This window comes from Microtus pennsylvanicus, chromosome X (genome assembly GCF_037038515.1).
Source record: "Microtus pennsylvanicus isolate mMicPen1 chromosome X, mMicPen1.hap1, whole genome shotgun sequence".
NCBI classification, from domain to species: Eukaryota; Metazoa; Chordata; class Mammalia; order Rodentia; family Cricetidae; genus Microtus; species Microtus pennsylvanicus.
Window position 1 is genome coordinate 55,663,756 of NC_134601.1, and position 14,728 is coordinate 55,678,483.

Here is a 14,728-nt window from a genome sequence, read left to right on the forward strand (position 1 = left end):
AGATACAAATATGTAGTTGTAGATATGTATAAGATACTGGTCAGCTAGATAAAATATATGAATAATACTGCATATGGCTAGCTGTCAGAGGTAAGACATTGCAACAACAGACAAAGCCATCCAAATATTTGATGGATATTTCATTATTTAGATAGCAACATATCTGATAAGTTCTTTTCAGAATTTTGTTATGTTTATATATTCATTATATGTATGTGCGTATGTTTGTGGGCATATATGTGCTATGATGTATGTGTGTGTAGAGCTCAGAGGACAGCTTGCTGAAGGCTCTTTCCTCCACCATGTTCGTCCCAGTGGTTAAAGTCAGATCTGGCTTGGCAGCAAGTGCCTTCACAAGGTCCCATACCTACTAAATTCTTGGCCCATTCCCTGATTACTAATAGTTCTCATACTAATGAGAAGCAACGAGGCATGTTGCTAGGCTGGACTCAATGCTGCCAATGAGTAAAGAAGAGCTGCTGAGTAAGGTGTGAGCTGCAAGGATCTGGAAGAACGCGACTGTGCCATCTGTCTCTCCTAAACAAACAGAGCATGGTCACATAGGCTAGGTAAAGTGTGTGCACACGCGTGCGTCTGTGCTTAAGGTAGATTTTAGAGAAAAGATAATGGGATGTCCTGGTCAGATACCGAAAGAGAAAGACAATTCATGAGGGAGAGGAGCCCAAAGAGAAAATTCACATCTGTACAATTTTGAGAAATTCTGATGAGAAAATACAATGTCCACATAGATTGTTTTCTTCTGATCACAGTAGGACAAAGACCAACATACCATAGACTTCTGGGAGTTGACTCACAAAAGGCAAAGTTAGGGATAGACACAGGCTTATAAAGTGGGAAGGACCATAATAAAGGATTCTAATATTCTATTTAGAGCAAGACATTTAAGGGTGCAGAGGTAGGCCTTAATGGAAACGTGTGCAAGAGAGGACTGGGAGTGCTGTATTCAATGCTTCAGCAGTTACATGCACTTAAGAGCACTTGCTGCTCTTGCAGAGGACCCAGGTTTGGTTTGCAACACCCACATGGTGGCTCACAATCACCTGTAGCTCCAGTCCCAGGGGACCCAGCACTCATTGTTTTATGTGTCTGGGGGGATGTAGTTCAATTGGAAGGATACAGGTTAGCATGCACAAAAGCCTGGGTTCAGATCTCAACACTGCATGAGGTAGACTGATGATATATGCCTATCATCCCAGCACTTAAATATTTATTTATTTATTTAGTCTGTGTGTATCTCTGTAGGCCACAAGAGGGCACCAGACCTCATTACAGATGGTTGTGAGCCACCATGTGGTTGCTGGGAATTGAACTCAGGACCTCCGGATCGGCAGGCAATGATCCTAACCACTGAGCCATCTCTCCAGCCCCCAGCACTTAAATTGTAAAGGCAGGATCAGATGTTCAATGGTAGCCTAGCCTACATAGTTTGAGGCAAACAAAAGGAAAAAGGAAAAGAAGAAATCCATTACTTTTGCACACTAAAATTAATTGAAATACAGAAAGAAATTGCTTTCTAAAATAATGAATGAGGCCGGTGGTGATGGCTCACGCCTTTAATCCCAGCACTCCGGAGGCAGAGGCAGGTGGATCTCTGTGAGTTCAAGGCCAGCCTGGTCTACAAGAGCTAGTTCCAGGACACGCTCCAAAGTTACAGAGAAACCCTGAAAATATTGTTTGATTGCTGATGATGGAACCCAAACCCTGGGCATGCTAGGCAAACACGGCATCACAGAGCTATACCCTTAGCCCTCCAAGTTGGAATTTTAGCAAACATTCCAACTTTGCTTAACCAAGGTACTGGTAATGTATTTAATCCAGTTAGTAATAATGTGTAAGATCACATAGCTAGGATTTGAATTGCTAGTTGGTACCCAGAAAAGATGCTGTTCATTTTCAGATCTGGTCACATTTCCAGTGTGAGTGACTGTCACTGTTATGTTTGCAGTGTAATTATTGAGGAAGAATCTCCTTCTGCCTAGTTAGTTGGCATATGGCCTTCTAGAATATTCTTGCTTTTTGCCTAGTTTTGCTCATTTATTATTATTATTTTGAAACAGGATTTCATGTAGCCTAGGCTGGCCTGGAACTTACTATATAGCCGAGGTTGGCTTTGAACTCCTGATCCTCCTGCCCCCATCTGGGATTACTGGCATGTGCCACTATGCCTGGCTTGTATAGTATTTTTTTTTTTAATATCACATATGCTGCTCCTAAATCTCCTGACTCCCCTTTGCTTATTGGATGAAACCTAAACTCAGATTAGCATTTGAATCCCTTGTTTTCTTTTTCTCCTTCTACCCCAGTAGATTTTGATTTCTGGAAGGTTGAGCAAGCATTTCATGGATTTCAGCCATGGATGACTGCTCCAGATTAAGCAAATCAAACAAAGCGGGCAAGTTTTACTACAGTGCTGCTGTCAAACGGTGGAACTGCACATTCTTTTCTTGTTGCATGGCTCAAGCCTACTGCGTTCTGCCTACAAGACAAACAGTGAGCTGCGGCTTCCCAACCTCTGTTTGTCATTGAGACAGGATCTTACTAGGTAGCTCAGGCTTGCCTCGCACTCCTGACTCTCCTGCTTCAGCCTCCCAAATACTGAGATTCCAGGCTTGGGCCATTATATCCATTAAAAAGGTGCATATTTGAAGGGCACAATTTGATAATATTTTTGCGTATGTGTACACTTAAGAAACCCCGGCAGTTAACACAGTGAACCGATCCATTACTAAAGTTTTTCACGTGTCCCTTGGTAGCCCCTCCGTCCAAGCGAACAGTTTTCAGCATACTGTCACTTTAGCTTAGATTACATTCCCTAGAATTTTGAATAAATGGAACCGTGCAGCATATATGCTTTCCTTTGCCCTGGCTTCTCTTGGTAAATATTTGGGTCATTTCTGCTTTTTGCTTATTTTAAGAATAGGTTTCCTTCCTCCCTCCCTCCCTCCCTGCCTCCCTCCCTCCCTCCCTGCCTCCCTCCCTCCCTCCCTCCCTCCCTCCCTCCCTGCCTCCCTCCCTCCCTCCCTCCCTCCCTCCCTCCCTCCCTCCCTTCCTTCCCGTCTTAAACCTTCCCCCTTAGAGTTACTGCACCATGCATTATATATCCCTAATAGCAGGGCACATAAATTTCATTTTCTCCATATCTTCAGCTTCTGCCTTCTCAGTTTCATTTCTTGCTTCTTTCCCACTCCAGGAGTTCCTTCCTGTCTCATCTTTTAGTGGTCTTGTTTGATCCCCCTGTTTTAATTTTTAAATTAAATTATCTTAAATGAGCCGGGCGGTGGTGGTGCACGCCTTTAATCCCAGCACTCGGGAGGCAGAGGCTGGTGGATCTCTGTGAGTTCGAGACCAGCCTGGTCTACAGAGCTAGTTCCAGGACAGGCTCCAAAACCACAGAGAAACCCTGTCTTGAACCCCCCCCCCAAAAAAAATTATCTTAAATGTTTGAGTATTTTACTTGCATGTGTGTCTGTGCCCTATATGCATGCCTGGTACCTGGAGAGGCCAGAAGTCATGAGATCCCCAGAACCTGAGGTATAGATGGTTGTGAGCCACCATGTGGGTGCTGGGAGCTGAACCTGAACCTGTGTACTCTCAAAGAGCAGCTAGTGCTTTTAACCAGTGAGCCAAATCTCCATCCCCTCCCTCTCCCTCTCTTTTCGTTTTTCGAGACAGGGTTCCTCTGTGTAGCTTTGGAGCCTGTCCTGGAACTAGCTCTTGTAGACCAGGCTGGCCTCGAACTCACAGAGATCCTCCTGCCTCTACCTCCTGAGTGCGGGGCGGGGGGGTGGTGTTTAAAGGTGTGTGCCACCACTGCCTGGTGCAGTCCTGGCTGTCCTGGAAAAGCCCTGAAGACCAGGCTGGCCTTGAACTCAGAGATTTGCTTGCCTCGGCCTCTGGAGTGCTGGATTAAAGGTATCTGCCACCAGAACCAGGCCATCTCTGTTTTAAATGCCCTTTGTTTGTTGACGACAAGCAAGTTTCTGTCTTTCACCATCCTTCTTCTCTGAACTTTTGATCTGTCCCTTTTATCTTAAGACAAATATCATTAGAGTTCTGTTAGTTTCCTGTTGCTGTTATAATGACTTGCCACAGGCACAGTGGGCTAAACAATGCAGACTTTCTATGCTACAGTTCTGGAAGTCACTACTCTGATGAACATCTCCATTTTGTAGCTCATTAAAGTTACTGACAAATTTTAGCCCTTTTTGCTTCTAGGACTGAGGTTCTTGTTTCCCTACTGGCTGTCAGCTGAGGGTCATTCTTAACTTCTTTTTTTTTCTTTTTCCTTTTTTTTTTTTTGAGACAGGGTTTCTCTGTGGTTTTGGAGCCTGTCCTGGAACTAGCTCTGTAGACCAGGCTGGTCTCGAACTCACAGAGATCCGCCTGCCTCTGCCTCCTGAGTGCTGGGATTAAAGGCGTGTGCCACCACCGTCCGGCTCATTCTTAACTTCTTTTTTTTTTTTTTTTTTTTTTTTGATTTTTCGAGACAGGGTTTCTCTGTGGCTCATTCTTAACTTCTTGAAGCCATCTGTTGTTTGGCTCCTGGGCACCTTTGTGTTCAGAGTTAGTCCTTGTCATGTCTCTCTTGTTCTTGCATTTCTGGTTTCGTCCCCACACTCTGAGTCCATCTCCTCAGTATTTGAGGACTCTGAAGAGACTGGGAACACCCAGACAAGCCAGAACTATCTGTCTCACTGGAGTCACTTGTTCAAGATTTTTTTGTCTCTGGGAATGATGCCTGTAATCACATTACTTGAGAAGCTGAGGCAGGAGGGTTGGTATGGGCTATAATAGGAAGGCCCTGCCTCAAAAAACAAAATAAAACAAAATAAGCCCAACCCCCAAGTTTATTGTGTTGTGTAGGGGAATACATTAAAAGGTTCTGGGAATTAGTGTATGGGTACTTTGGGGTTATTATTCCCTCTACTACAAATTGGGCAATTATAGGGACAATTTAGGCTCTAGTCAACTATCTACTTCTTCACTTGGATTTATTTTGGGAAGTTTGAATTTAACATATTAGCAATGGAACTTTTCATTTCTTCTCTGGCAAAACTCCTGCCCTCCTCCATTGTTCCTATGTCGACAAATGACAACATCATCTGGTTTGTTAAATTAAAAGCTAAAACCTTAGGTCCCAGCCTCAATGTCCCCATTCTACTTCTTGCATGCAGTTGTTCCGCAAGTCTTTTTAAGTTCAATTGCAAAATATGTCTTAACATTTTTCTTTTTACAAGTATTATTTTTTATGTCTGTACACCACGTGCACGCTGTGCTCAAGGAGGCCAGAAGAGGGCATCAGATTTCCCTGGGGACAGCATTCCAAATGATTTTGAACCACCCTATGGGTGCTGGGAATGGAACCTGGGCCCATGCTCTTAACCACTGAGCAATCTCCCCATCACCTATTTTTGTTATTTTCAACTTGTTTGTGTGTGTGGCCTGTGGGTGTGTGCATGTGAGTGCAGATTCTCTCGGAAGCTAGAAGTGCCAGTTCCCTCTGGAGCTGGAGTTACAGGCAGTTGTGAGCCGCCCAGAGTGGGTGCTAGGGATTATACTCCAACCCTTTAGCAGGGCAGCATGTGCGTTAACCATTGAGCCATCTCTCCAGTCCTTGAACCCAGTTTTGTTTCTGCCACCAGTCTAGGCCAAGCTGGCATTTCTTGCTCATAACTCTGGAGTCAACTCTTTCTTGGTCTTCTCCTTTCTAACTATGCCTCCTTGTACTCTGTCCTCCCCATAACAACTAGCATTGTGGGGGCTGGAGAGATGGCTCAGTGGTTAAGAGCATTGCCTGCTCTCCCAAAGGTCCTGAGTTCAATTCCCAGCAACCACATGGTGGCTCACAACCATCTGTAATGAGGTCTGGTGCCCTCTTCTGGCCTGCAGACATACACACACAGAATATTGTATACATAATAAATAAATAAATAAATAAAACAAAAAAACAACTAGCATTGTATGTTAAATTGAAAACCAGATCGTGTTGTTTCTTTTTAAAAATCTTCAGTACTTCTCGTAATACATGGCCTATGTGACCATATGAGATTGGGCTTTTAGAGCGGAGGACGTAGCTCAGCGGCAGAGGGCCTGCCTGACATGTGCAAGGCACTGGATTCTGTCTCCAGAGTTGCAATCAAACAGATGCAGATGATGTGCCCCTCTAGTCAAGCTCATCTCATCCCACTCCTTCACCCAGGGACCACACTCTGGCTGCATCCCCTTCCTCTCTGTTCACTAAGTTGTTTTTGGACAACTGGACATTTGCACTTGCTCTTTCCATTTGTTGGAGATGTTCTTCCTGCTTCTCTCTGTGGTTGGCTCCTTCTCTTCTTTTAGGTCTTATCTCCAATGTCACCTCTCAGAATGGCCTTCCCTGGACCCCCAATTGAAAGATTTTACCTTTCCCCCACAGAATTCTTTAATTAAAGCACCCTGTTACTCCTCTTCCAACATTACTACCTAGCTTTCTGATCCGTTGGCTTGTCTATTGATCTCTCTGATCACTAGAATGTGATGTCCGGGGTCACATTTGCCTTTCGTATCCCTGCATTCACAGTGCCTAATAGTTGTTGAACAAATGGACAAATGCCAGTCTTCTCTCTCTGCCTCCAGCCCTCTTCGCTGGCCTTCATCCCTGTGATCCTGCCTATGTCCTTGTATGAGTTACTGTTTTGTCGCTGTGATAGACACCATGACCAGAAACAGCTTATAGAAGAGTCTATTTTGCCTTAGAGTTCCAGACGGAGGGTCCACGAAGGCAGAGATAGCATGGCAGCAGGTGGGAGGTAGCCAAGAAGCTGAGACATGGTCTCTTCAACCACGTGCAGAAATCCAAGTGCAAGCGGGACAAAACTACACTTTCCAACTCTGCCCTCAGGGAGGCGCACCCTCCAGCAAGGTTGCTCCTCCTAACATTTCCATAACATCCTGACCAGCACCATCAGTGTGTAGTGATATATCATTCATATTTTAATAAATAAAACCCTGTCTCAGAAAAAAAAACATACTCACACTTTTTTTTGGGGGGGGGTTCAACCTGAAGATCAGAAAAGCAAAGCACTTGCTCTTACCTCCACCTCAGACCAAAATGGTGAAGCTGTCTCCACAAATTCTCAGAATGAGACCGAGCTGAGAGCTGTCTCCTCCCATTTTATATTCCTCTCTAGGGCTGGGATTAAAGGCGTGCACCACTACTACCTGTTTCTATGGCAACTAGTGTGGCTACTGCGATTAAAGGTGCGTGCCACCACTGCCTGGTCTGTGTGGCTGACCAGTGTGGGTATACTCGCTGATCTTCAGGCAAACTTCATTTATTAAAATACAAATGAAATATCACTAAAATCAGTGGCAACTGAATATCCAAGTATATGCACCTAATAGGGACATATCCATTCAAATTATTACAGTCCTTTCTTCAAAACGGAGTTCAGAGCCAGGCATGTAAGGGGAAACCTGTCATTTTGTCTATTACAGGAACCTAAGTAAGGTAGATTATGAGTTCAAAGCCAGCCTGGGCTACACAGTGAGATACTTTAAAGTATCAAAACCTAGCAGGCTATGTGACCCCATACCTTTAATTCCAGCAGTCACCAGGCTATGGCAAGAGGATTGTCATGAGTTTGAGGCCACCCTGGAATACACAGTTTCATCCCTGCCCAAATGGATTGCAGAGTGAAATCCTGTCTCAAAACAACTCCTGTGAAAAAGAAAATAAAACAGCAATATAATAAAAGTTTACAAAAAATAAATCCGTTCAAAACTAGGCACAGTATAAAACAAGTGGAATTCTAGCACTCGGCAAACAGAGGTAGGAGAATTGTGAGTTCTAGGCCAGTCTGGGTTACATACTGAATGGCATTCTAGGAAACCCTGTTAACAAAACCCAAACAACCTAAGCCTAATTCAAGACTCATTACCTCAGAGCCCCTACTCATTCCTAGCCCCATGGCCGCCCTGTTGGTAGGAGATGCCACTCTGTCATGCTGTGCTTGGCTTTGCTCTGTAGCCCTAGACATTCATGGGTGCAGGTATGTTTTCTTCTTAAGTTCCTCCTGCGTGACTAGCACACCGCACTTCTTTATGATTCTTCTGAGGTTCTTAGTGCTGGGAGGTGCACACTGGCAACCAGAAGTTAGGAAGGCAGAACATCTTGTTTCACCTCTAAGGAAATAAAAATAGCTCTAAGTTCATTTTAGAAACAGAACTAGAATTTTAAGGAGTTGTTCTGAAACTACAGGAAAATGAGACATATTCTTGATTTTATTGAAAAAAAATCACAATTCAGTGAGGCTGGAGAGATGGCTCAACTAGTAAGAGCACATACTGATCTAGAAGAGGACCTGAATCTGGTTCCCAGCAACCATGGCCAGCAGCATACAACCACCTGGAAGTCCAGATCCGAGGGATCTGGGCCTCTACAGCACCCGTGCTCATATACACACCCCCTCACTCCATCACACAAATAACTAAGAGTAACTCTTAAAAAACAAGCCAAATCAAAACAACAATGTCCCCCTCAGCTAAAGAATATCTCTGTGCCAAGTAGCATTTATGTGACATTTGCGGAAGACTGCACGGAAGAAACACTAAGATGAGAACAATCTGAGGCTAGATGGTAACTCTTGTCAAAAACACACTTATAGAATTCAACATTTTCTGAAAGTTTGTTTTGTTGCTTTAAAGAAAATAACAATAAACAAACATGGATTATTGACTGAATGCAGTATTTGCCTTTCCGCAAATACTAACAGATCAGGCTACACAGGTCAGCTTCATTCTCAGTAAAACAGACTGCTACAAAGGTGGGAAAAATGAGTTATTTTGTGTATTTAAATACGACAAAGGTCTGAGAACTTAAACATAGTTTTATAACTTTGATTAGAAATAAATAACTGATTTTTTTCCCTTTTAAAAAATTAAAGAAAAAAATTTCAGAGTTATTTCTGTATGTGGGTGTTTTTCTGCATGTATGAATGTGCACCATGTGTGTGTCTGGTGCTTGTGGAGTTCAGAAGACGGTGTTAGATCCCCTGGGGCTGGAGTTACAGATGGTTGTGAACCATCGTACAGGTAGGTGCAGGGAATTGAACTCGGGTCCTCTGCGAAGCAAAAGTGTTCTTAACTGCTGAGCCAACTCTCCAGTCGCATTTTTTTCCTTTAGAAAATAAGTCTAATATGGAAAAATACTTTCAAAATTCTGAAAACCTTCATGTATATGGCAGGGAAGGAACAGAAAACATACGTGAATTCATGTCAGAAATACATTTATTTATTTACTTATTGTTTCTTAAGATAAGATTTTACTATGCACAAGAAGAACTTAAACTTACCTACATAGCTAAGGCTGATCTTGAACTCATGATCTTCCTGCCTTAGCCTCCCAAGGGCTATGACTGCAGTGGGCACCAGCACATCGTGTTAACATATTAATGTGTTTAAAATACATGATTGGTACTATTTGGAAAGTATAGCTATATGAATTTTACATGGAATCCTCATTTGATTACATTAAAACAAACAAGCAAAAGTTTCTCCAATGGGTGATTAGCCTAAAAGATTTTTATTTTATGCCATTTTGGGGGAGTACGTGTGCCATATGTTCTATCTGTCCTTTCTAGCCAATTAGGGCATCTTGTGAGAATAACAGAAAATGATTGAATAATTTATTTTCAGGGTCGGCTTATAAAAGAAGTTAAAAAGGCAGATAATTAAGGCTGCTGGAACTGTGCATGACGTCAGTCAGGAATGTCAGTGCATCCTTAAGAAGTCACGGGGAAAACTGCCTTCTTGAAATAGAAGCTTCTAGGCTTGGGGTGCTTGAGTTTTCAATAAAGAATAAGGGTTGTGGGGCTGGAGAGATGGCTCAGAGGGTAAGAGCACTGGCTGCTCTTCCAGAGGTCTTGAGTTCAATTCCCAGCAACAATATGGTGGCTCACAACCATCTGTAATGAGACCTGGTGCCCTCTTCTGGCCTGCAGTGCATTGTATGCTTAATAAATAAATCTTTAAAAAAAGAATTAGGGTTCCAAGGATGAGCATTGCAGTGTACACCTGAAATCTCAGGTGTCTGGAAGTCTAGGCAGGAAGATCATGAATGAGGGCAGCCTGCACTTCATAGCAAGATCATTTGAAAAAAAAAAACACCAAAACCTTTTCATTTAGGATTTTTGCTAAGGCCTAACCTACATGGTGGTTTGTGCTCTCAGAAGCCCACAAAGGTCTAAGTTTAAGGAGGTCTATATGGGGAAGCCACAGGTCACAGTTAGAGAAACTTGGATTACTTCACCTGGACTCTGGGGACTGGGCTTGTGACATGGTCTCTGCTCTGCTACTTCAGCTGCAAGATGCCATATCCTGCGCATCTGATTGCCACTAGGCCTCCGTACAGTCTGGTGGAGCGCCATGTGACAGAGCAGTGTCACCAAAGCTTCTCAAGGCACAGGTATTCACAGGGAAAATTTGGGGTTCTGATGTGATGTATGGCCTCGTGGTCACATCTCCAAGAGCAGCAGGCAGAAGGACCCTCTCATTCCTCCCGATGTGTACAGCTAGGAGGGCATAGTCACTTGCGACTGCTGCACGCCGTCCATTCAGCTCTACAGAGTTGGTTTCTTAGATTCCAGTTTTCTGGGCTTGAAGAACTTCTTTAGTTCCCGTAACTCCTGGGGCTGCAAACTTTGGTCCACCCCTGGGGTCAGTTTGTAGGTCAGTGGGGACAGGATGTAACCATTTTGATAAAGAAAAATTCTTTTGCAGAACTCAAACATGCTAAACATAACTCCAAAATATGGAACGACCTGTTGAACAGAAAATGAAAATTGTGTTAAATTCTTTTTTCAAAAAGACTTACTTTTATTCACCTATCTGTGTGTGTGTGGCTAGGCACCCATGGGGGCCAGAAGAGGGTACTGGGCCACTAGGACATGGAGTTATATGTGGTGTGAGCATCTCAACATGGGTGTGGGGAACTGAGCTCAGGTTCTCTGGAAGAGCAGCAAACACTCTTCCTCACTGAGCTATCCCTCCAGCCTACATGTTAAACAAGTTTTTGAAATTACAAAATGAATTTTAATTTAATTTATTGTTTGGTTTTTGGACACAGGGTTTCCCTGTGTAGCCCTGGCTGTCGTGGAGTCCTGGAACTTGCTCTGTAGACCAGACTGGCCTTGAACTCATAGAGATCCACCTGCCTCTGTCTCTGAGTGCTGGGATCAAAGGCGTGCGCCACCACTGCCTGGCTAATTTTTATTTTTTTATTGGTGTGCACTAGGAAGTATGGGGAGTAAGAAATGACTCTATTCAGTCATTTCCCTTTAGCCAATTTCAGTGTCTCAGGGTTTAATTAACAGAACAGGGAAGCTGTCCTGAGCTGAACCCAACCCTTTGGAGCCATGAAGTAAGTTATTAAGAAAAGGTGCTTCTGCGGTGGAGCTGCACCAGGGTCAGCTAAGATAATAGCTGTGGACAGCACTACATGGTGATTCTTTTTGGAATCAAAGAACGCAGAAAGAGGAAATCTGGTACAGTGCGGGAGGGGAAGAAGGATGGCAAAGCCCCTTATGGGCATGCCCTGGGCCAGCACTGGGTCTACATGAATATGCATGTCGTTGATTAGCACTGCTCATCACTATATGCTGGGCTTGACTGCATATTTACATGTGAGCTAGCTAGTTCAGAGTTCTTGTTCTTAATTCTGGTGACAGAAGTCTATGGAAATATAATTCATTTGTGGATTGTATTTGTATTTCTGCAAACAATTTTAGATGGGGACTGTATTCTCCTTAGGGGTCCATGTGTCCGACTGTTGGAAAATTCTAGATCAGACTAAATGCTCAGCTCTTCTAGGATTGGGTGTTAGATTCTCCCCCATTGTATCCATCAGGGTCGATGGGCTGTGTCCATTAGTGGTAGATGGGGTGTTTTCATGTGAATCCTACTAGCATGATAAGGAAGGGAAAGAAGCGGAAGAAGCAGAGAAGCAGGAGACAGGCCACCCTCCTCACCTTCAGTAAGTTAGCTGTCAGTCCGCTCCAGAGGCCCAGGACTCCTTGGGTCTTCACTATCTGCCGGAAGCAGTCCACTGCTCCTGAGAAATGGACATCTACTCCTCCATGATGGGGAAGATAAGGACTCTGAGCCTAGCAGGAAAAGAAAGGTATTAGGGAGTGGTTGAAGTACTCGAAATTTAATATCTGACACAAAATGAGCAGGGTCTCGGGTATGGATCTGTGTCTAGATGGTGGTAAAAAATAGTAACTTCAGAGTTCATCTTCTTCCATGGTCTTAGAATGATGTTGGTGGGTCTTATGTCAATGTGTTATTTTATTGGTTAATAAAAAAACTGCCTTGGCCTTTGATAGGACAGAAAATTAGATAGGCAGAGTAGACAGAACAGAATGCTGGGAAGAAGGGAAGTGAGTCACAGACGATATAGCTCTCCTCTCTAAGATGGATGCAGGTTAAGATCCTTCCTGGTAAAACACCACCTCGTGGTGCTTCACAGATTATTAGAAATGGGTGAATCTAGATGTGAGAATTAGCCAGTAAGAGGCTAGAGCTAATGGGTCAAGCAGTGTTTAAAAGAATGCAGTTTCCATGTAATTATTTTGGGTAAGCTAGCTGGGAGTCAGGCGGCGGGAAGCGGCCCGCCACTCCTATTTCTACATTAGAAGGAAAAAAAAACATTTTTTTGAGATAAGGTTCTCTGTGTAGCCCTGGCTGTCTGCTGTCCTGGAACTTGTTCTGTAGACCAAGCTGGTCTCGAACTCACAGAGATCTGCCTGCCTCTGCCTCCCAAGTGCTGGGATTAAAGCCACCACCACCTGGCTAGAATAAAAATTTTTTGAAACAAAGCCTTTCTTATGTAACCCAGTTTGGCTGGGAGTCACCACACTTCTGTTTCAGCCTCTTAAATGCTGAGATCACAGGTATGAGCCACCATGCCTAATTTAGAACAAATAATTGATTTGCTATAGGACCATGATGCCTTGCTCACATATTTGTGGTGTATTTTGCTTAAAAGAAAGCAGGTATTTTGGATAGACTCAATTTTATACCTGCATTCCATCCCAGCCTATGTCCAATGGAACTGTTACATACTTCCATGCCTCTAACCTTTTTGAGTTTTATTTATATTTATTTTACCTATATGGGAGATTTGCCTGCATGTATGTCTGTGTACCATGTACATGTGAGGGCATCAGACCCTCTTAGAACTGGAGTTATAGATGGTTGCTAGCTGCAAAGTGAGTACTAGGAATTGAACCTGGGTCCTCGGGAAGAGCAGTCAGTGCTCTTAACCACCGAGCCATCTCCCCAGCCCCAGACTGTAATCTTCTTTTGGTGTCGTCTTGACTCCTTATCTAAACTGATTCCTCTTCTGGGAAGCCACCAAGTAGGGGCTTTTTCCCCACAGCACAAACGTCACAGGGTTGAGAACAGGAGGACTGTGGCATTCTTCCAGTTGTCTATTGCTGTCTGCTTCACTCTCATGACAAAAGTGCCCATCTGGGGCCCAGGCTACTCTACATCCTTTTCCTGTTGTCATCTCTGGACCTCCTGGCCATCCTTCTACTTTTACTAGAGACTGGCACCTGGTGGTCAGGTTTAGCCCAGCCTCACCATCATCTTAGGTAACTTTAAGAAGAAAAGGGAACTTTAATCCCAGCACTCGGGAGGCAGAGGCAGGTGGATCTCTGTGAGTTCGAGACCAGCCTGGTCTACAGAGCGAGTTCCAGGACAGGCTCCAAAGCTACAGAGAAACCCTGTCTCGAAAAACCAAAAAAAAAAAAAAAAAAAAAAAAAGAAGAAAAGGGAAAAAGAAGATGTTGAGTGGGGAAGGGGAGAGATGCTGTGGGGATGGTCCAGGGAGAGTTGGAAGGAGGGAGGGAGGGGTGGATGTGACCACTATACTTGTATATGTGTATAAACTTTTCAAAGAATAAGAGAATGCAAAAAGGACAGTCTATGCCAATTTCATTCTGGCCCTCATTCTCAGTTTGGTCATCTTTTCTTCCTGCACTCCATGGATTGCATCCCCCCCCCCAAACTACTGATAAAATTCTGTCCTCATCAAAATTGCTCAATTCCTGAAAGGAACGCTCTTGTCTCTTTAATCATGGTGCTTGTGAGGCTGAGGCAAGCTTCCCCCACAGGTGGATATACCCAGCCCCATGTACATAATTTAAATGAAAACAAATCTATAGAAAAAATAAAGAACAGGCTGGAGGCTGGAGAGATAGCTCAGTGGTTGAGAGCACTTGCTGCTCTTGCAGAGGGCTAAGTTCAATTCCCAGAACCTTACATCGGGTAGCTCAGAACTGCCTGTAACTCCAGCTCCAGGGAAATCTAATATCTTCTTCTGATCTCCATAGGCATCCACACTCATGGGTACATAGCCACACAAAGACATACACACACGCATAGAATTAAATAGAAATCCTAAAGCTATCACTGAATACAACAGCATGTATAACTCCAGAGGCACGACACAGAGTGCACTATTTTCAGAAGATAACACCACAGGGATAGAGAATGTTGAAGGAGCTGTGGGCTATGTTCTGGCCATCCAGCTCCCGGCTGCCTGGCTAGCTTATGCCCCGAAATAACAACACACAAACTGTATTCATTTAAACACTGCCTGGCCCATTTGCTCTAGCTTCTTACTGGCTAATTCTTACATCTTAATTTCCCATTTCTATTATGG

The 14,728-nt window shown here is 43.8% G+C and overlaps 2 protein-coding genes and 1 non-coding gene across 6 annotated transcripts in view; 1 reads left to right on the forward strand and 2 right to left on the reverse strand.

Moving 5' to 3' along the window:
- The window catches only part of LOC142841773 (A-kinase anchor protein 17B-like), a 179,262-nt gene that overhangs the window by 6,480 nt on the left and 158,054 nt on the right, over nucleotides 1-14,728 (forward strand). The gene's annotated exons all lie outside the window — the stretch shown is intronic.
- Nucleotides 8,264-14,728, reverse strand: part of Slc25a43 (solute carrier family 25 member 43) — a 38,489-nt gene continuing 32,024 nt past the window's right edge. The window contains exons 4-5 of the mRNA XM_075958809.1: nucleotides 12,027-12,161; nucleotides 8,264-10,820 (exon numbers count right to left, since the gene is read on the reverse strand). Of these exons, the coding sequence (XP_075814924.1) occupies nucleotides 10,620-10,820; nucleotides 12,027-12,161 (336 nt within the window). The 3' untranslated portion in view covers nucleotides 8,264-10,619. The remainder of the gene's footprint in view (nucleotides 10,821-12,026; nucleotides 12,162-14,728) is intronic.
- On the reverse strand, nucleotides 11,281-11,412 carry LOC142841888 (small nucleolar RNA SNORA36 family). Its single transcript, XR_012909131.1, has one exon. It is a non-coding gene; the product is annotated as a small nucleolar RNA SNORA36 family (small nucleolar RNA).